Consider the following 16,219-nt stretch of genomic DNA (forward strand, 5'->3'; position numbering starts at 1 on the left):
AACTTTCGTGTTGTAATTTCTTTTTAATCTGTAGGATTCAATGTCCGTTTCTTGAGTCACCATATATCTACACCTGACGTGAGCTGGGCCGTATATCGGAGCCATCAGGAAGAAGACATGTTGGATAAGACTCATAGACAATCAATTAAGCATCAACTGAGTGTAAATTCCTCATTCCAAATAGACCGGGTATCAGTGCTGCGCTTCCTATCCCAAGAACTCCGCAAGAACTCCGCAAGAACTCCGTCCAAACGCCGTGAAATGCAATTTCAAGCTGTCATATCATGACCTCGCTCCGTGACCGTCGACCATGGCCACGTCAAAATCTGACACGACGCAGCCTTCACATCTTTCAATTCCCAATCAATCATCCTTTCAAAGGACGTCAGTGCCTCACAGCCCATATCTCGTGACACATTCCTCTCTATGCGTCTCCATACAATCCAATGCGCAGACTCTCGTTCCGCACTTCATGCACCGCACCCGTCCCCAATATCCGCAAACCTCGCAGAATACACGTGTGGGGTAGTTGTCCTCCCATTTACCTCTGGCCTCGTAGTATGTGAGCGGCGGGTGAGCCAGCAGCTTCCTTAGTTCCTCATCCGATGGCACTTCGGGCATACGAGATACCAGCAGCGGATCGTTGTCACCAGGATGGGCCGTTGGCGGAGGTCTGTATGATCCTACCAAAATCGGGGGCAGGTTTGCATCCGTCATTGTTACATCTTCTTCTTGTATGCCCGCCGATGGCTTGGTAGTCGCAGTAGGTGTAGCAGTAGCATCTCGTTTGCCGGCTGGGCGTTTGTTGTTGGTGTTTGTAGGCCGATTATTGCTCGCCGCCGTTGGACCGCCCTCAGTCTGTGCCTGAAAAGCCAGGAAGTCGTCCAGGTGGTTTGAAAACGTCTTTTGCGACTGTAAGATCTTTCGAACGTTTGGCGTGTACTTTCCAGTAGCTACAAACACAACATCTGATGAGCTTCTGAAATCCTTCCCTCTGATATGCACCGAGCGTGTATGCTCACCTTTGCTGCTCTTTGCAGGTATCGGAATCGAATTGTCCTTGCCCCCATCTCTCTCCAGCGCTTCGATTTCTTTCCGGATCTTGGCCTCCTGCCGCGCCGTCAAGTCACCGGCCGTCACGCCCGCGGGCGCATTGCGAGCTCGTTTCCGGTTTGTCGGCTGCAAAGCGTTGGCTCCAGGCAGGGCGCCGGTATCAGGAACGTAGGCCCATCCGGGAGCCGAAGTCGTTTTGGCGCTGGCGAGCTCGATGACGCCGAAGTTGTTCATGTCGCGTCGTGTGTGGTTGGCTTTTGCAGTGGGCAGAGTCTTGGGAAAAGAATTGAAGTAAATAGCAAGCTCCCGATGAACGCAATGAATGCTCACAGGACACAATCAGGCCCTCAAAGCAGCATCCCGTCGCATCCAAGAGAAAATCGTAATCTTGAATTGGATATTCAGGTATTAACGAAAAACAGCCGGCTGCAAGATGCAAGTCAAGGGTCACATCAACTAACCCGTGGGGCAAAAAATGTCAGTGGCGACAGCTCTAGCTCTTCGGGCCATCCTGCGCCGGAACAACCCGTAATCCGCCATGTCCGCAAAGCTGGGCACATCTCGCTATGATATAGTGCTAAGGTAGCACCTCGAGCGCCATCAATACCCTCTCAAGCTGCAAGACTCCAAAGCTTTGGTCCAGCAACCATAAATCCAACTCATGTGAGCTCCCAATTCCCCCATTGCAATGCTCGCCACTGTGAAATTCGAATCCAAGTCTCATCATGTCCTTTTAAAGTCCCTCCACCACGAAACCAAGCAACCTCTCCTCCTCGCCACACAGCCCGCAATGTTCACACCAGCATCGTCAAGAATACTCGCTCGTGCGCTTTCGTCGCGCAGCTTCCACGCTTCAGCTCGGCGTCTGAACGACTCTGCTCCCCTGCCTGCGCGGAAGCCCATGGGCGCCTTCAGAGGAGGGTATGTCGCGACCTGTCCTGGCTGCGATGCGATTGCAAGCTTGCTAACCCGGAACCCAGTCTTTTCGGCTTCTTGTTTGGCAGCGTCCTGGCCGGCGGTGCCGTCTACAGCTACGTCCTGCAGGAGTACAAGGCATCCAACGAGCTGCTTACCGAGGATATCTACGTATGTCTACCCAACTAGCTCGTCCTAGTCTTTAGTTCTTGGGATGCCTCACGGTTACTGAGCTCTCTTTCTTATTCTCCCACTTCCTTTTTACCTCTCTTACAGCCTTGGAGTAGGTTATGAAATCGAAAAGTTTTGCTAACGAGACCATTGACTAGACTCTTCAAGCCTCCGTCACCCGACTGACAAACCACGTCAAGATTCTCGAAGAGAAGATCCAGCAGAAGAGAAAGTAAAGCCCGAAAATATAAAAACACAAATAGCGCAATGTCATTAGGGATGGTATGATACTAGCTCTTCAACGCTGGTGGAAAATACTGGGCAAACGAACAGCATTATGGCAATACTTGTGTCCTTGTTTGTAACAATTTAACAAAGCCTCAACTGTAAATGTATCTTAAGTATCTAGCCTCTGAAATATCTAGCACACGAAACAGCAAAAAAAGCCCATCATACGTTTTCTCTACTGAAATCTCACGACCTTCACGATTTAAAAAACTTGTGCACTCAATGGACGCAATATCTTGGTTTAAAGTTGATGATCAATTCGAGTGCTCACATCAAAGCAATGCTTCAAATGGGCGTAGAGCCAGTATGCAATTGCTAGTAGGTATTTAGATAGTCCATAAACCAGCGCCGACGTTTTTCGTCAAGAAGCAAATCCCACAATTATACAGTTTTTTGTTATTCATTTTCCATTTTTTGATTTCTTTACAGCTCGTCGTGGTCATCACCCTTGGCCTCCTCAGAAGCCTCGGGGGCAGCCTCAGTGGCCTCGACGGGGACCTCAACAGAGGCCTTGTACTTGCCGTTCTCCTTGATGAACTCGATGAAGTCCTCAACAGTGCGGGCACCGCTGTAGGTGACAGGGTTGGCCTTGTCACCGGCGGGGTAGAGCTTGATGGTGGGGAAACCCTGGATCTCATCAGGGACATCGTTGTTGGTGGCGTCAACCTTGGCGACGACAACCTTGTCCTTGAACTCGCTGTTGGCGTACAGGCTGGCGAGCTCATCGTACTTGGGGGCAAGAGCCTTGCAGTGACCGCACCAGGGAGCGTAGAACTCAATCAGGACATCCTTGGTGTCGTCAAGGACGATGTCCTTGTAGGTGTGGGCAACGACAACAGTGACGGGGCCCTCCTGGGTCTCGGGGATGGGCTCAGACTTGATGCTGGGCTCAATCTTGCCAGAGGAGAAGTTGTCAACAAACTTGGCAATGTCCTTCTCGTTGATCTCCTTCTCCTGGTCGAAGGGGAACTTGAGGTTCTTCTCAATGTCGTGGATGGCAAAGGCGGGGAACTTGTCGGTCTTGAGGTTGATGTTGGCGGCGTGAGAACCAAAGTTCTTGGCGTCAATGGTGGCGAAGTTGATCTTTCCCTTGTACTTCTCGGCAATGGGCTTCAGGGTCTTGCTGAGCTCGTCACGCTCCTCAGGAGTCTCGGCGAAGATGTAAGCCAGGGGGATACCGGCAGACATGTATCCGGCATAAGTCTCAGGGCCGACCTCACCAACAAGAGGAGTGGCAGCGACCTTGGCGAAGGATCGGATGGCCTCAGCATCGAACTTCTCGCTGAAGACGTTCTTGCCCTCGTCAAAGGACTTGTAAAGGACGACGGAGGGGAACTCGACGCCCTCAGCCTTGGCAACGGCAGCATCGTTGACACCACCGAAGAGATAGGTATCACGAAGCTCGTTGGCAACAGCTGTGAAGGTCTCGTTGGAGGCCTTGTCATCGGAGGCGATGTAGGCGACCAGGACAACCTTGTCGGCAGTCTTGAACTCCTCGAGAGTGTCCTTGGTCAGGACGGAAACGGCAGGCAGGGACTGCTTGACCATGTAGGAGGTGATACTGGAGAGAAACAGATGTTAGCCATCTAGATATACAGATAAATGGAAATTTCGCATGGATCTCTTACCCGTCAGCCTTGCGGGGACCAGTGTAGGGAGAGACGATGTCAAGGCCACGGAAGACCTTGAGGGTGGGGTAGCCCTCAACGCCGTGGTCCTTGCAGAGATCAGCCTCGTCAACGCAGTCGACCTTGGCAAGCTTGATGTTCTTCTCCTTGAGAGTGGTGGCAGCCTCCTCGTACTCGGGGGCGAGAGCCTTGCAGTGGCCACACCAGGGAGCGAAGACTGGAAAATGTCATGTTAGCGGGGTCTGATCTGACGCCGAGGCTCGCGGGGGAGGGGTCAAGAGCAATGGCAAGCTCATCAATGAAGCAAGCCAGCAAAGATTGAGGACGGCAGAAAAGACATACACTCAGCCAGGACGAGATCATTGGAGTTGATGAAGTCGTTGAAGGTGTCCTTGGTCAGGGAGGTGACATCGGAGTCGGCAGAGACCACCGTGGCCAGGGCGGCCAACAGGGCAGCAGTGAGGCGCTTCTGTTGCATGGCGAAGGCTGTGATGGGGGTATCAGGAAAAGAAAGTGGAAAAGAAGAAAAAAAAGTGGTGATGCAAGATGGAAGATCCAGTTGCCAGAAGACGGATGAGGCGCCAGGTTTTGTAGTAGGCAAAGACTGGATGACTTAGACGCACTCAATTGAACAAGTGTCCCTTTGGACAGATCTGGCTATTGCTAATGGGTTCAGCCGGGTCCCTGAACCACACCTTGTGTAGCCTAAAACTGGGGCCCCTCTCCCCTCAGCGTCCACTAACGCGCCCACTAAGGAAGGCCGCTACAGCGCATCCTCCAGGTCAGGCAAAACAACCTGACCGGTTGCCACCTGACAAATCCAAAGTCAAACAGAAGTTGCTGATTTTGTGATGAGTCTGCACTGTTTCAGGGCTGATTACTATTCAATCATTTTCCCCCTTTGAGCCCTGGGCCGTGCTAGTAGACGACATTGCCGAGTGGAAACTCAACACGGTCGACTGGCCACCTCGCCTCAAGTCAAGTTTGTTGGCAGGCTACATGATGTGCCTGTGCGTGTTGCGCTACTACGGCAGCTACCTGCATGTACTCCATAACAGATGCCCCTCTGCCATTCAAGTTGTGCTGCAGCCCAGCGCCAAGCGGCACGGTGAAGTGGGCGGCCAGCGCTAAGCCCCTGCACGATAGCCTCACTGCCATCGCAGCCGCCAATAGCGGTTAGTACTGCGCCGCAGGGTGTTTTAGACAAGAGGCAATAAATCAGCAGGGCGGCTGGGGATACAAGCAATAATAAGCATAACCAGACGGGAGCAAAGTAGCATATACACGTGTTTCTACCTGTCTTGATGCTACGGGCACACGTACTTGTACTCTGTGCGAGGAGTACGAGGTCGTATGAGCCGTGTAAACCTCCATGTTTGCTGGTGGCTGGGCGGATTTACGGAGTACGAAGTATATACTTTTAGAGTGGCTGGCCCTTTTTATAGCATATGACAGTCTGGAATCTGTGTGTCTCTGAGAGCTGCCCTTTGGATAAGGATGGTCTGATGTATCCAATGCCATCCAACTATTGATTTTTCCTTTATCAATTCTCAAACAAATGTAATTCTACCTACTTTGGTACTTTTCACGACAATCTGCCAAGAGGACAGACGTCAAAAAAGGGAGCGGCAATTGGCCGTCCATCCCCGCCCGCTGACCCGATATCCAGCCCCACATTGGACAGGATCAAAAGAGCCGGCTTGCCACAATAATTCTCTCCCGTACCTGAACCAATATTGATACAAGGTATATTGTGGCTATATTGAATTCATACAGGCAGTAAATTCCATCTCCCAGCTTGACGGGGTATCAATGTGATATTATCCTGGCCACCTCTCCATTGAAGGGTTCATCCCGGGGGTTAAATGCGCGGCTCATGCAGGTGCACCTTAACCGAATGTCCGATGCATGGCAAAGTGCCATCTGTCCAGATCTCATGCCATCTAATTATCGATAACCAGCAAAAGGACACGGAGCCTCGATGAAAAGTAAAAATTCAATCGAATAGAGACGGAAGCACAATTACATTGCAAAAATTGGGAGTATTGCACTCATGGAAAAGGGAGAATAACGGCTTCACTTAGTGCTGATGCCATACTCGGTGTGGATAATCCAAAATGGACATGTATAAAAAAGTAAATTCAACCCAAAAACTAAAACAATGAGCCCATCATCCATCTACTCCGGCAATATATCGCTTTGAAACCTGTGTCTATGCCCTGATTTTTCTATTCCCTCTCTTGTCTGTTACCAATAGCTTAAAACTTCTTACTAAAGTCTGTTCGAGGTCCAGCTCTGGAATACTGGTTCGCCCACTTGACGGGCACCTTGAGCTCGTGAGCTACTCTCAGTACCCACTCAGGCTCTCGCAGGAACTGTCGTGCAACCAAAGCCAGCTCACCAGCGGCCTCGGGGCCCTCCTGGACAACGTCGTAGGCCGTCTGGGCATCGGTGATGTTGCCGACGGCGCCGACAATCAAGTCGATGCCATCTGCGCGAAGGGCCTTGCGAATCTCGCGCGCAATGTCGATCTGGAAAAGACGGTTGTCGGGGAATCTCTGCTGGTAGTTGTTGGCGCCGGAGCTGACGTCGAGGATGTCAACGCCCCATGATGGGATCACCTTGGCGAGCTTGATGGTCTCCTCGACGGTCCATGATGGCTGACCGGCCCATTCCATCCATTCGGTAGCGGAAAGACGCAGCGAGAGCGGCATATCGGCGGGGATCACGGCGCGGACAGCCTCGACGACTTCACGGGCGAAGCGGGAGCGGTTCTCAAAGCTACCGCCGTACTCATCGGTACGTTGCTATAGAGGTGTTAGTCATCAAACATGAATAATGCAGTATTCTCGATGTCTTAGTGAACTTACGTTGCTCAGGGGCGACAGGAAGCTGCAGATGAGGTAGCCGTGGGCTCCGTGGACCTCGATCATATCGACTCCAGCCTTGACAGCACGCTGAGCAGTCTCAGCAAACTTCTGGACAAGGCCCTTGATCTCAGCCTTGGTCAATTCCTTGGGAAGGGCGTTGGTCTCGTCGAACGGGATGGCGCTGGGGCCGACGACGTCGTTGGGCCATCCGCCGACATCCTCCTCAGCCAAAGTCTTGTTAGCAGTGCCACCAATCCAAGGCGCCAAGGTGCTCGCCTTGCGGCCGGCGTGGGCAATCTGGATGCCAATCTTGGAGCCCTGGCTGTGGACGAAATCGGCAACTCGCTTTAGAGGTGCAATCTGAGAGTCCTGCCACAGACCGGAGTCCTGAGGCGAGATGCGGCCGCGGGGCTCAACAGCCGTGGCCTCGACGATGATGAGGCCGGTGCCGTGAAGCGCCAGCTGGCCCAAGTGCACCAGGTGGTAGTCAGTCAAGTGGCCATCGTCAGCGCTGTACTGGCACATGGGAGCCACCACAACGCGGTTGTGCAGCTCGAGAGAGCGGATCTTGATAGGCTGGAAGAGCGTCGGCAATGAGTCCTTGTTCAGAGGGGTTCCGGCCGGCGGGTTCTGAGCTGGGGTGTAAAAGGGCACGCCGGGAGCGGCCGTGTTCTCGGTGTTGACGCTGATGCTGCCCATTTTGGAGTTGTGTGTGTGTGTGTAACGGATTCAAGGAGTTGAGCTGTTGTTTCGTGAGGAGAGCGTTTGAAAGTCCCGTTCGAGAGGTAGTCTATCTCGATAGTCCGGATAACGGATAAGTATGGGTTTCGAGGGGTCGGTGATTCGGTAGCCAAGAACTACAACAAGTCCGTAGGCACTAATATCAGGTATAGACGAGATATGCGATACAAGGTAAAGGAAGATGCTAAGGAAGTCTTAGATGCAAATGCTGCTGTTGATTCCGATTCCAGAGATTCGACTGTCGTGTCCTTGGCCAGACTTTATATATCTTCAACAAAAGATCCATGGCTCGCGCAATGCTCGGTATCGGACCAATCTAATCACATCATCGACCAAACGACCCAGAAACGTCTCCATACCTCCCCTGATACGTTTATTCCCGCTCGCGCCATCTCTCGGCATCCAGCAATCGCAAATTCATGCTGTGCCATTAGCTGCTGGGTGGGCATTAGTCATCGTTGCTGCTATATGGTGTTGCCCAGCTATCGCGGCCCGGTTTTCTCGTCCCTCCTACTAGTCTATCATGTATGAAATTTCCTAGCACAGCCTGTAAACGAAGATTCAAGAGGGGTTGCTGAATAATTCAACCTTGATTTGATAATGAGAGGCGCGGCCATAGTTGCCCATCGCCTTACTCAGGCAATTTTTGCGGCGGTAAACCGGCTTTTAGCGCACGCAAGTTTTCCCGAGCCCCATGGATCGGATCTGATTTGATGCTTCTCGGCCGTCACTCCACACCTTTCTTCAGTTGTGCCTGTCTATTCTTCTCCAGTCTTCTATGCTTATCCCTCGGCATATCCGCCCACCCTTCGTTCTCGCTTCTAGAGCCTACAAATTCCTTCGTTCTCGCTTCTCGCTTTGGACACGGCAACATCCGCATTTTAGGCGTTAAAGATGCTCAAGCCACAACAGCAGCGGACTTAATCCGAAGGGACTCATTCTTGGCTGTGATTGGTCCTTACGACTATCTTATTCATTAATAATGATGACGTCGCTCACTTATTTGTCCTCCCTTGCCTTAGAGAGGAATGCAAGTCGTCGCGTTTCGGACGCAAAGAATCATCCGATCGATATAAGCAGTTTGCCTTGTGAGCCGGGCCCGTTAGTTAATCGGATCAGGTCTAGATATGATCGGAATGACTCCAATTCGATTATAGCTGCTACACGGACTTGTCCTGCCACCATGAGATGATTCGTCAAGAAATTGCGTGCTCCCATCAACTCCTTGAGGCTTGCATTAATCCTTTGTTTAGCTAGGTCAGTTTCATGAAAAGTTATTGCAAGTTTCGCCCGTAGTCATCAAGTTTGGGGCTGGGACATGTCGAAATGAACATTGGTAGTAACCAAGTCAGCTCATCTCCATCTCACAAATACCGACAGCGAAGCTCTTTCAAGGGGCTTTGAAGGTTTTCCGGCCACAGCCAACCAAATTCTCCTCCTCGGCCGGCAAATTCAACCCGGATCGCCGCACACTCCCGGATATAGAGACGGACCCCTGATCGTCCAAGCAGGTAAAAGAGGTGTATTAAAAAGAAGAAGAAAAAGACATATGCATAGCAATTCAATATGAACATGTTTGCCCATCAAAGATTCAATTCTGCTGCTCCAGGCTGATCCTCGGCTCATCCCCAGACAAATGAAATCTAGACAATAAGCTCTCCCTGCCCTTGGGCCTTGAAAGTGCGGGGAACCATGTACTCCCAAAGCCTGGCATCCAGCCAATAGCAACTGGACAAAGGCAAGCATCGGTCTCAATTGTCACAGCGGAAAGCCGGATAGGTTGCTCCGTAGTCATCGTAATACAAATCAGAGCCAAGGTAGCATTGCGAGTCACCTCCTCACTTCTTCAGTACCTTAAACAATCTGTGTCTTCTTCTCTTTGCCCTCGCCTTACCGCGGCATCACATCTCAAAGCACTACTCAATCTTCAACAGTCACCGATTTCACAGATCATCATGGAACATGGGAATGTGAAAAGCTCATCTTCTTTGTTAAAATACAGGGTGTTGGCTGGGGTATAGAACGTTACAAAAGAAACCCCAGACAAGCCAACCCCCAAAAAGCAGTTTGCGAAGAAAGCGCGATAAAATCCATTCCAAGCTTCCAAGCTTGTCGTCCAACTATCTTTTTTCGAACCCTTGCCGACTAAACGACTTCATACCGTAAGAGGGCCCTATATGTCTAAAAATATTCACAAGTCTATCAACATCCTTATTGACAACGCTAGTCTTCTTCTATGTACCATCCTACATCGCCTGATTCACCATAGATGGGAATCTAGAAGTTTAAGCGTGGGTGGGCTTGAAGGTCCAGCGGCTGTTCTCGCTGCCCTCAGCAAAGGGGACACCGAGCTCGAACAGGCGGAGAACGACGGCGGAGAAGTCCTTGAAGAACAGGTCGTTGTCGGCAGCGTACTTCTCGACCCAAGGGCGGAAGGCCTTGTCGGTGGTCAGGACGTAGTCGGTGGGCAGCATCATCAGAGTCTTGGTGGTCTTGTCCTCGAGCTGCTTGGGGCCGTCCCACTTCTTGTACTGCCACTTCTCCTCCAAAAGGAGCTTGTAGAAGTCGTTGGTCAGCATGGTGGGAGAGAAGGTCCAGGGACCCTCATAGCCAGATCGGTTGGAGTGGCATCGGCCAATGGCGTGGCCACCGCTGAGAGCGACAATCTCCTGATCGTTGAAGCCCATGCGGTAGAAGATGTCACGCAGGTGCTTGGCGCCCTGGCTGGCGTCGGGGAGACGGCCATCGGGGGTGCAAGCAGCAGCCTCACCATCACGGCGGCCAGGTCGGTAAGGGACAATGGGGCCGTGCATCTCCTGGATGGCGCAGACACCGCCGAGGATCCAGAGATCAGAGTAGGAGATCCAGGGGTACTTGGCTGCGGGTTGATTGTTAGCATTCGACTTGACACCCAATATTGCGCAAATGATGGAGAGACTACTCACCCTTGATAGGCTCGAGGAAGTCACGAGCAGCAATCAGACCGGCGTTGGCACCGTGGCCACTCTCGGGAGCGAATCGCATGGTAGCACCGTTACTGCCACCAGTCTTGGTCTCCTTGTCGTAGGTACCGCTGCAGTGCCATGCAAGACGGACCAGGACGGGGCCGTAGCTGCCATCATCATAGTCGGCGTCGAGGCGCTCGGCGATGTCGTTGTAGACCTTCTGGTAATCGGCCTGGGTGGGAACAAAGGTCTTGGAAGAGGCAGAGGCACCAGAGGTGAAGTACCAGATACCGAGACCACCGGCGGCGGCGGCAGCACCAAGGTACAGGAGAGAGGAGGATGACTTCTTCTCGGGCTCAGAAGAGTAGAAGCGGCGGCCCTGCTGGCGGAAAGCCTGTCGAGGGGCGGCAGCGAAGGTGCGGGTGGTTGTGCGGGTTGCCACGCGGGCAAACTGACGGGCAGAAGAGGCCATCTGAACAACGATGCGAGGAAAACGTTAGCAAGGCGTGAACGAGCAAACGCAATGGAAGGGTTATGTGGGCAGAAGAGGCCAGCTTGGTGGTCAAGAGCCCGAAGATGCCTATCAGAGTCGAACCGAGCCCGAAGACACGCCTTTCTCTTTGCAAAGAAGAAGAAGAAGAGAAAACACAAACGGTATATCACTCACCTTGGTGTGTGTGGGTTGAAGAGAATATGCCGAAGCAAGGAGAGGGTAGGAAGTGTGAGGTGGGAGGGAGGGAGGCGGGATGTATATGAGAAAAGGGAAGGATGGAAGAGCGAAGAAGCGTCTCACTGCAGAGAGAGAAAGAACTGGATTAGAAAAGCACAAGCAACAGCGTTGGTGAAGGGAAACGATGCAAATTGCCATCGCCTGAGTGGCCAGTCAAGTGTCGTGAGACCCGCACCCCCAGCGGAGCCCGCTCCACGTCCATCTTGCTGTTTGATATCGGTTTTAGAGCTATTGGGGGATAATTCCAACGAGATGCTACGGAAGTGCTCGACTTTGCTGGCCTCGGTTGACACTAAAACCGGGGTGTGGTTATTTTGATAAGAACGCCACCACGCGCTGCTTTGAGTGGGAAAAAAAGGACCCCTCCTTGACAGCACGAAAAAAAAAAAACTTCGATCAACAACTACCGCAGTGTTAGGGGACCTCCCCGACCTGAGCCGCGCGGACAGCGAGCCGAACAGACATTTTTAGCTCCCCCCTCGGCACATTATAACGTCAGTAGTAAGCATAGCTAGTAGAAGAAGGCAAAGGACCAGCTGGAACCGTGAATTCTTGTCTGCTCCAGTCTTGCCGATGGGGCAAAAGCCAAACCTTCGCCCGATGTCGCAGTCAGCCAATGAGCGCTCTCAATTCATGCCGCAACTTTAGTCAAAGATGCCGCATCATGCCATGTTAGATTTTCTCTACCCGGCTCCGTGCCGAAGTCGATTTGCGGCCTCTAACAGCTTTTGCCGTGAGAAATACCGTAGTGTAGTGTAGATACTCACTCATTCATTCTCACATGCCTCGTAGCTACGAGTAATAGGTGGCGCTGAATTCCATCCCAGACACACTACAGCGTTGCCGCCCCTCTATTCCTATGGATTCTTCTCCATTCTCGTATCGAGCTTGTCGAGGTCCCCCAGACCTCAGCTCACATCTCACCATCCCACGGCTCGAGGTCGTCATCCCGCTCCGCTGCCTGATTTGGTCCAGTTCCGCGCGGAAAGCCGAGATAGCAAGCATTCCGCTGCGAGCGAGCCGTGGGGCCTAGATGGACGGAACTGCAGCGATTACAGGTTGCCTCGCTTTTGCCTCGCTCACGCTTGTGCCTGACAAGGACCCTGAGAGACAAAGCCGCCACTTTTGTAGCCCAAGCGATTGGTTGGATGGTTGGATGGATAGCAGTTTTTAAGTGGATAGGTCGCAGAGGCTTTCTGTTTGTGGTATGCGTCGGCGAGCCACGTGGGGTCCGGTCAGCTAACTACCGGTCCCTGGATTTCCCGCACTCCAGATACGGAGTCTTTTGTGCCTGTCATCAGTGCCTCCATTACTTTATTCCTGACGTCTTCAAAGGCTATGTCTTCAAAGGCTACGTATGTGAAGGTGACTAGAGTTATCTCGGATGGAGATCGGATCGAAATCTAGCCCCATTCAGCGGCCGGGGTTTGTTATACTTGTTTCTCAGATCACGAAGGGTCTTGGTCTAAGAAGATCTGCCGTAAAATCAATCATGCGTGTTTTGGTGGCCTTGCTCCCTTCAAAGGCGGGATTGACTATCTGCGATTCCCATTGCGAGCGAAAAAATACAAGTTCCCTACATTAAAACAAAGAAATCCTCCATACAACTCGCGGCTCGCATCCAAATCTGTCTGCTAGCAAAATATGCCGCTCCTTATAGTGTCCAGCAAATGCGTATAGTACAACAACCATCCGCCATTTGAACGATGAAAACATCCTAATTTTGACGCCCCTCCAAAATGCCTATAAAAACCTGACATAGGCTGTCTGCAACATCTGTCCAAACTCCCGATACCCCGTCCTTGGCCTTGTCTAGTTGAAATCGGCAGCCCCTTGGGCTTCCGCATTTGGCTCCGGGTGAGCCTCGTAGAAATTCAGATATCTGATCTGGGCTTTGCGCTTGCTGGCTTCATCGAGCTCGCCAAGGGATGCTCCGTTCTCCTTGGCGCCACTTCCACTTTTAGACGCGGTCGAAACAGACACAGGCCTATGAGTAAGTGTTAGCTGGATTCCTTCAGTCTCTTGGGGGATCGCATGCTGAACGGACCCAAACATCTGTCTATCCACAGTCAGGAACTCCTTCATGGCATCCTTGCCGCCGCGTTGCATCAGGAAATTCATGTAAACTTGAGCCAGCTCCCGTTTGACGGGGTTGGGCAGCCGGCTTCTGCTACGGAACTCGTCAAAGACATGCTTGACGCGCTCGGACTGTTCCGTCTCGCCCTCCTTGCCCTCAGGGCTTTGCTCAAGCTCCAGCTGGAACCACTTGTCCCAGAAAATTCTGCTATCAGCATACCACTGCACATTCTTGAGGAATACTGCTCGGGCTTCTTCAGTAGAGTTCTTGCCCTTCCATAGCAGCATGGCCCACTCGGCCACCAGTGCAGCCTTCGTGTACAGGTCAACGGTGGGAGCATCAATCTGGTCCTTGAGGACCTGGATGGCAGCCTCAGGGCCGTTCTGGCGACGCTCGAGGTTAGCCCAAGAAACAATGACTTCCACACAGTCTGGGAGCTTCATAAGGATGGCGGCGTGGATGTCAAGAGCAACGCCCACGCGACCACAGCTCTCCTCAAAGTAGGCCCACTGCATGCGAATGCCGGGCCGGCTTATGGGCACAAAGAGCGTCGATGCACGAATATAGATGTTGCGGACTTCCTCCTCCTTTCCGGGTTGCTCCGCCATCCACCGGGCGTACCGGTACCAGAACTCGTCGTAGAAGGCGCAGGTAACGAGGCATCGTTCATACAGGGACACGATTCTGCTAAAATCACCCTCGCTCTCCTCAAAGTCCAGGTACTTGCGCCAGTTGTTAAGCTGGCTGTGCTCAAGCTCCGTCACGTGAAAGTACGGTCGCTTGTTCTCGGACTCGTATGTCCAGCGCTTTGATACTTCGTTCTGCGTCTGAGTGAAGACTTCGTAGTACATGGCGTCAATCTTGGCTCGAACATCCCGCTCAATCTCCAATTCCGGTCGCGGAGCACCGCCGTAGGCTGCCGCTTCCGCCGCGACCTCAGCCTGGAATTTCGACAGCGTATCTGCCGGCACAACCTCCGCAAGAGGCTGGGTGTGGGACAGGTTTCGGAACCGCTCATAGTAACGAGCATACTGATGCAGGGGGATGCGAATGATGCGAGCATGGATGGCAAAGATGCGATCTTGGGCCTCTTGCCGTTCTTCGTACTCAATGTACTTGTCCCAAAAGGGGTGGGCGAGGAAATCCAGTCCAACAAACGTAGCTCCGCGCTCAAAAAGCCTGCGTGATCCTGTCAGCAAAACAAATTCCATTGGGGGTAGGGTTAGGCGAATATGGGAACAGAGAGGGTCAGTACACAAAGGGGTGGTGGCCATTTGGGAGTGCAGAAATCGAAGTCTACGTCCCCAGAGGGGACAACGGTAGGAGCACGACGCAATGTTTATGGGACGAAGAGTACACATCAACAAAGTCTGGGATAAAGAGTGAGAGATAGATCCCGCTAGGATAGGGGCCGCTGTGGCATATCTCACCATCAGACACGGTCGATAGTGAGCAGCGGAGCTCGTGACAGGTGGGCAGCCGAAATCATGGTGCTTTGAGCGCGATACTGCATTGGTAGAAGTCGTTATGGGGAAGGAAAAAGTGCCCTGAATACTTACTCTCTGACCAGCGTGGGGTCATGTGTCGTCTCCATTTTGAAAGAGCAGTAGTCGGTCCAGAGATCGACCGAGTTGGTTATGCTGGCACAACCTCGCTCATAGACCTAGGTTTGGTGTCGTTAGCGGTGTGTCGCAATAACCACAAGATTAGGGGGAGAGCACCGCACCATTTCAGCCGATTCCGGTCCAGCAATATTGAATTCGAGATCAGCATATTTTTTCCAGTACCCAAAAAAGAGCGGGAACTTGAGCAGAAGTCGGTCGTAGGCATCGCGGACGGTGGAGAGCGCCTGAGGGCTTGAGTTTCGGTTGAGACCGCCATCGAGAGCTTCGCAAGCCTTGATCAGGCCCTCCCAGCTCTCAAAGTTGTCCGGGTTCGCCTCCTAAGCCGGGATAATCGGTTAGCAGCCAGATGGTACGGGCCAACATGAGACAGTTGGGCGGCAGCGACCGATTGACGGAGCAGGCTGACATACCGTTTCAGCAACGAATTTGCGAACCGACGCGTACTCCTCCTCGGAGCCGCCAAAACTGTTGAAATCGCTCATGGAAGGATATTGTGAAGACGCGATTGAAGGTGAGAAAAAATTAATGCAGGCGTCAAGAAGCTTCCAAGGCGCGGGTTAGAGCTGTTGCAAGCGCAAAGTGTAAAGGTGAATGGTGCAAAGATGGAGGGAGAGCAGCGTTTCGAGAGAGGTAGGGGCTTGAAGGCGAGGCTGGGGAGGCCCGCTCTGATTGGTCCAAAAATCCCCAAGGAGCACGGGAGTCAGCAAGATCAACAGGTACTTGTTGCCCAGGTCACGAGGCTCGTATCGGCAGTGGGGCTTGCAACGCATTGCCGGAGCAAAATTACCTTGCGCGCAGGTACTGGCGTGTGCTTGGCAGCAAATCAGCGTGAAGAAAGCTTGGAGTAGCGCGCGTTGCTGAGTAAGCTGCCGAGGAACAGGTTTTTTATTCACAACGGGCGTTTTGCAAAATCCTTTTTTTCCTTTTCCATACATGGCCAATGATGATTCCCAAATTAAATTATGATAGGAAGAGAATGAACGCTCTCCATTCATGGCGAGCATGATCTCAAATAGGATCTGAGGTCTGACAGTCTTTGGACGTCTTTTATTTCTTCTTGTTCTAAGCTGTTCTTTTGCAGCGAGGCTGTCAATGTTGCGCCCTGCCATGGCACCTATGCTCTCGATTCCTTACTTCAAAAAGACAATTACTAGGCAATACGTTGAGCAGCACTAT

General features: G+C 52.2%; 8 protein-coding genes across 8 annotated transcripts; 2 read left to right on the forward strand and 6 right to left on the reverse strand.

Moving 5' to 3' along the window:
• Window positions 1–9: 9 nt before the first annotated feature.
• V8C40DRAFT_232784 (zinc finger HIT domain-containing protein) lies at window positions 10–1,495 on the reverse strand. Its single transcript, XM_083213206.1, has 2 exons — window positions 1,023–1,495; window positions 10–953 (listed from the first exon to the last, which is right to left on the reverse strand). Exons 1-2 carry the CDS (start codon window positions 1,285–1,287, stop codon window positions 394–396), a joined length of 825 nt encoding a protein of 274 aa, XP_083077799.1. The 5' UTR covers window positions 1,288–1,495; the 3' UTR covers window positions 10–393.
• Window positions 1,496–1,610: 115 nt separating this feature from the next.
• Window positions 1,611–2,595, forward strand: V8C40DRAFT_232787 (uncharacterized protein). The gene is made up of 4 exons (XM_083213207.1): window positions 1,611–1,716; window positions 1,793–1,974; window positions 2,034–2,139; window positions 2,298–2,595. Exons 2-4 carry the CDS (start codon window positions 1,844–1,846, stop codon window positions 2,373–2,375), a joined length of 315 nt encoding a protein of 104 aa, XP_083077800.1. The 5' UTR covers window positions 1,611–1,716; window positions 1,793–1,843; the 3' UTR covers window positions 2,376–2,595.
• Window positions 2,491–4,988, reverse strand: V8C40DRAFT_232789 (protein disulfide isomerase PDI1). The gene is made up of 3 exons (XM_083213208.1): window positions 4,398–4,988; window positions 4,056–4,272; window positions 2,491–3,988 (listed from the first exon to the last, which is right to left on the reverse strand). Exons 1-3 carry the CDS (start codon window positions 4,531–4,533, stop codon window positions 2,851–2,853), a joined length of 1,491 nt encoding a protein of 496 aa, XP_083077801.1. The 5' UTR covers window positions 4,534–4,988; the 3' UTR covers window positions 2,491–2,850.
• A 1,129-nt stretch (window positions 4,989–6,117) lies between these two features.
• Window positions 6,118–8,286, reverse strand: V8C40DRAFT_232790 (NADH:flavin oxidoreductase/NADH oxidase). Its single transcript, XM_083213209.1, has 2 exons — window positions 6,926–8,286; window positions 6,118–6,862 (listed from the first exon to the last, which is right to left on the reverse strand). The coding sequence occupies exons 1-2, from the start codon at window positions 7,622–7,624 to the stop codon at window positions 6,314–6,316; spliced, it is 1,248 nt and encodes a 415-aa protein (XP_083077802.1). The 5' UTR covers window positions 7,625–8,286; the 3' UTR covers window positions 6,118–6,313.
• On the forward strand, window positions 8,206–9,357 carry V8C40DRAFT_232791 (uncharacterized protein). Its single transcript, XM_083213210.1, has 2 exons — window positions 8,206–8,923; window positions 9,019–9,357. Exon 1 carries the CDS (start codon window positions 8,380–8,382, stop codon window positions 8,644–8,646), a length of 267 nt encoding a protein of 88 aa, XP_083077803.1. The 5' UTR covers window positions 8,206–8,379; the 3' UTR covers window positions 8,647–8,923; window positions 9,019–9,357.
• V8C40DRAFT_232794 (uncharacterized protein) lies at window positions 8,975–9,506 on the reverse strand. The gene has a single exon (XM_083213211.1). It carries the CDS (start codon window positions 9,410–9,412, stop codon window positions 9,119–9,121), a length of 294 nt encoding a protein of 97 aa, XP_083077804.1. The 5' UTR covers window positions 9,413–9,506; the 3' UTR covers window positions 8,975–9,118.
• A 175-nt stretch (window positions 9,507–9,681) lies between these two features.
• Window positions 9,682–11,786, reverse strand: V8C40DRAFT_95537 (heme peroxidase). Its single transcript, XM_083223659.1, has 2 exons — window positions 10,612–11,786; window positions 9,682–10,544 (listed from the first exon to the last, which is right to left on the reverse strand). The coding sequence occupies exons 1-2, from the start codon at window positions 11,081–11,083 to the stop codon at window positions 9,952–9,954; spliced, it is 1,065 nt and encodes a 354-aa protein (XP_083077805.1). The 5' UTR covers window positions 11,084–11,786; the 3' UTR covers window positions 9,682–9,951.
• Window positions 11,787–12,821: 1,035 nt separating this feature from the next.
• On the reverse strand, window positions 12,822–15,636 carry V8C40DRAFT_232803 (uncharacterized protein). The gene is made up of 5 exons (XM_083213212.1): window positions 15,454–15,636; window positions 15,145–15,360; window positions 14,978–15,081; window positions 13,389–14,597; window positions 12,822–13,328 (listed from the first exon to the last, which is right to left on the reverse strand). Exons 1-5 carry the CDS (start codon window positions 15,523–15,525, stop codon window positions 13,154–13,156), a joined length of 1,776 nt encoding a protein of 591 aa, XP_083077806.1. The 5' UTR covers window positions 15,526–15,636; the 3' UTR covers window positions 12,822–13,153.
• Between the last annotated feature and the right edge of the window lie 583 nt (window positions 15,637–16,219).

The sequence above is a fragment of the Trichoderma camerunense genome (genome assembly GCF_050948025.1).
Source record: "Trichoderma camerunense strain CBS 138272 chromosome Unknown V8C40scaffold_2, whole genome shotgun sequence".
Classification (NCBI taxonomy): domain Eukaryota; kingdom Fungi; phylum Ascomycota; class Sordariomycetes; order Hypocreales; family Hypocreaceae; genus Trichoderma; species Trichoderma camerunense.

What these genes read in the sequence shown, in the direction of transcription:
- V8C40DRAFT_232803 (XM_083213212.1), bottom strand. Translation starts at nt 15,525, where the DNA reads ATGAGCGATTTCAACAGTTTTGGCGGCTCCGAGGAGGAGTACGCGTCG. An exon ending in GACCGGAATCGGCTGAAATG is followed by an intron (nt 15,082 to 15,144) that starts GTGCGGTGCTCT and finishes CACCAAACCTAG; the next exon opens with GTCTATGAGCGAGGTTGTGC. An exon ending in GACCCCACGCTGGTCAGAGA is followed by an intron (nt 14,598 to 14,977) that starts GTAAGTATTCAG and finishes AGGATCACGCAG; the next exon opens with GCTTTTTGAGCGCGGAGCTA.
- V8C40DRAFT_232794 (XM_083213211.1), bottom strand. Translation starts at nt 9,412, where the DNA reads ATGCTTGCCTTTGTCCAGTTGCTATTGGCTGGATGCCAGGCTTTGGGA.
- V8C40DRAFT_232787 (XM_083213207.1), top strand. Translation starts at nt 1,844, where the DNA reads ATGTTCACACCAGCATCGTCAAGAATACTCGCTCGTGCGCTTTCGTCG. An exon ending in ATGGGCGCCTTCAGAGGAGG is followed by an intron (nt 1,975 to 2,033) that starts GTATGTCGCGAC and finishes CCCGGAACCCAG; the next exon opens with TCTTTTCGGCTTCTTGTTTG. An exon ending in TGCTTACCGAGGATATCTAC is followed by an intron (nt 2,140 to 2,297) that starts GTATGTCTACCC and finishes ACCATTGACTAG; the next exon opens with ACTCTTCAAGCCTCCGTCAC.
- V8C40DRAFT_232784 (XM_083213206.1), bottom strand. Translation starts at nt 1,287, where the DNA reads ATGAACAACTTCGGCGTCATCGAGCTCGCCAGCGCCAAAACGACTTCG. An exon ending in ACCTGCAAAGAGCAGCAAAG is followed by an intron (nt 954 to 1,022) that starts GTGAGCATACAC and finishes TTGTGTTTGTAG; the next exon opens with CTACTGGAAAGTACACGCCA.
- V8C40DRAFT_232789 (XM_083213208.1), bottom strand. Translation starts at nt 4,533, where the DNA reads ATGCAACAGAAGCGCCTCACTGCTGCCCTGTTGGCCGCCCTGGCCACG. An exon ending in TGATCTCGTCCTGGCTGAGT is followed by an intron (nt 4,273 to 4,397) that starts GTATGTCTTTTC and finishes GACATTTTCCAG; the next exon opens with TCTTCGCTCCCTGGTGTGGC. An exon ending in GGTCCCCGCAAGGCTGACGG is followed by an intron (nt 3,989 to 4,055) that starts GTAAGAGATCCA and finishes GTTTCTCTCCAG; the next exon opens with TATCACCTCCTACATGGTCA.
- V8C40DRAFT_95537 (XM_083223659.1), bottom strand. Translation starts at nt 11,083, where the DNA reads ATGGCCTCTTCTGCCCGTCAGTTTGCCCGCGTGGCAACCCGCACAACC. An exon ending in CTTCCTCGAGCCTATCAAGG is followed by an intron (nt 10,545 to 10,611) that starts GTGAGTAGTCTC and finishes ATCAACCCGCAG; the next exon opens with CCAAGTACCCCTGGATCTCC.
- V8C40DRAFT_232791 (XM_083213210.1), top strand. Translation starts at nt 8,380, where the DNA reads ATGCTTCTCGGCCGTCACTCCACACCTTTCTTCAGTTGTGCCTGTCTA.
- V8C40DRAFT_232790 (XM_083213209.1), bottom strand. Translation starts at nt 7,624, where the DNA reads ATGGGCAGCATCAGCGTCAACACCGAGAACACGGCCGCTCCCGGCGTG. An exon ending in TCCTGTCGCCCCTGAGCAAC is followed by an intron (nt 6,863 to 6,925) that starts GTAAGTTCACTA and finishes ACACCTCTATAG; the next exon opens with CAACGTACCGATGAGTACGG.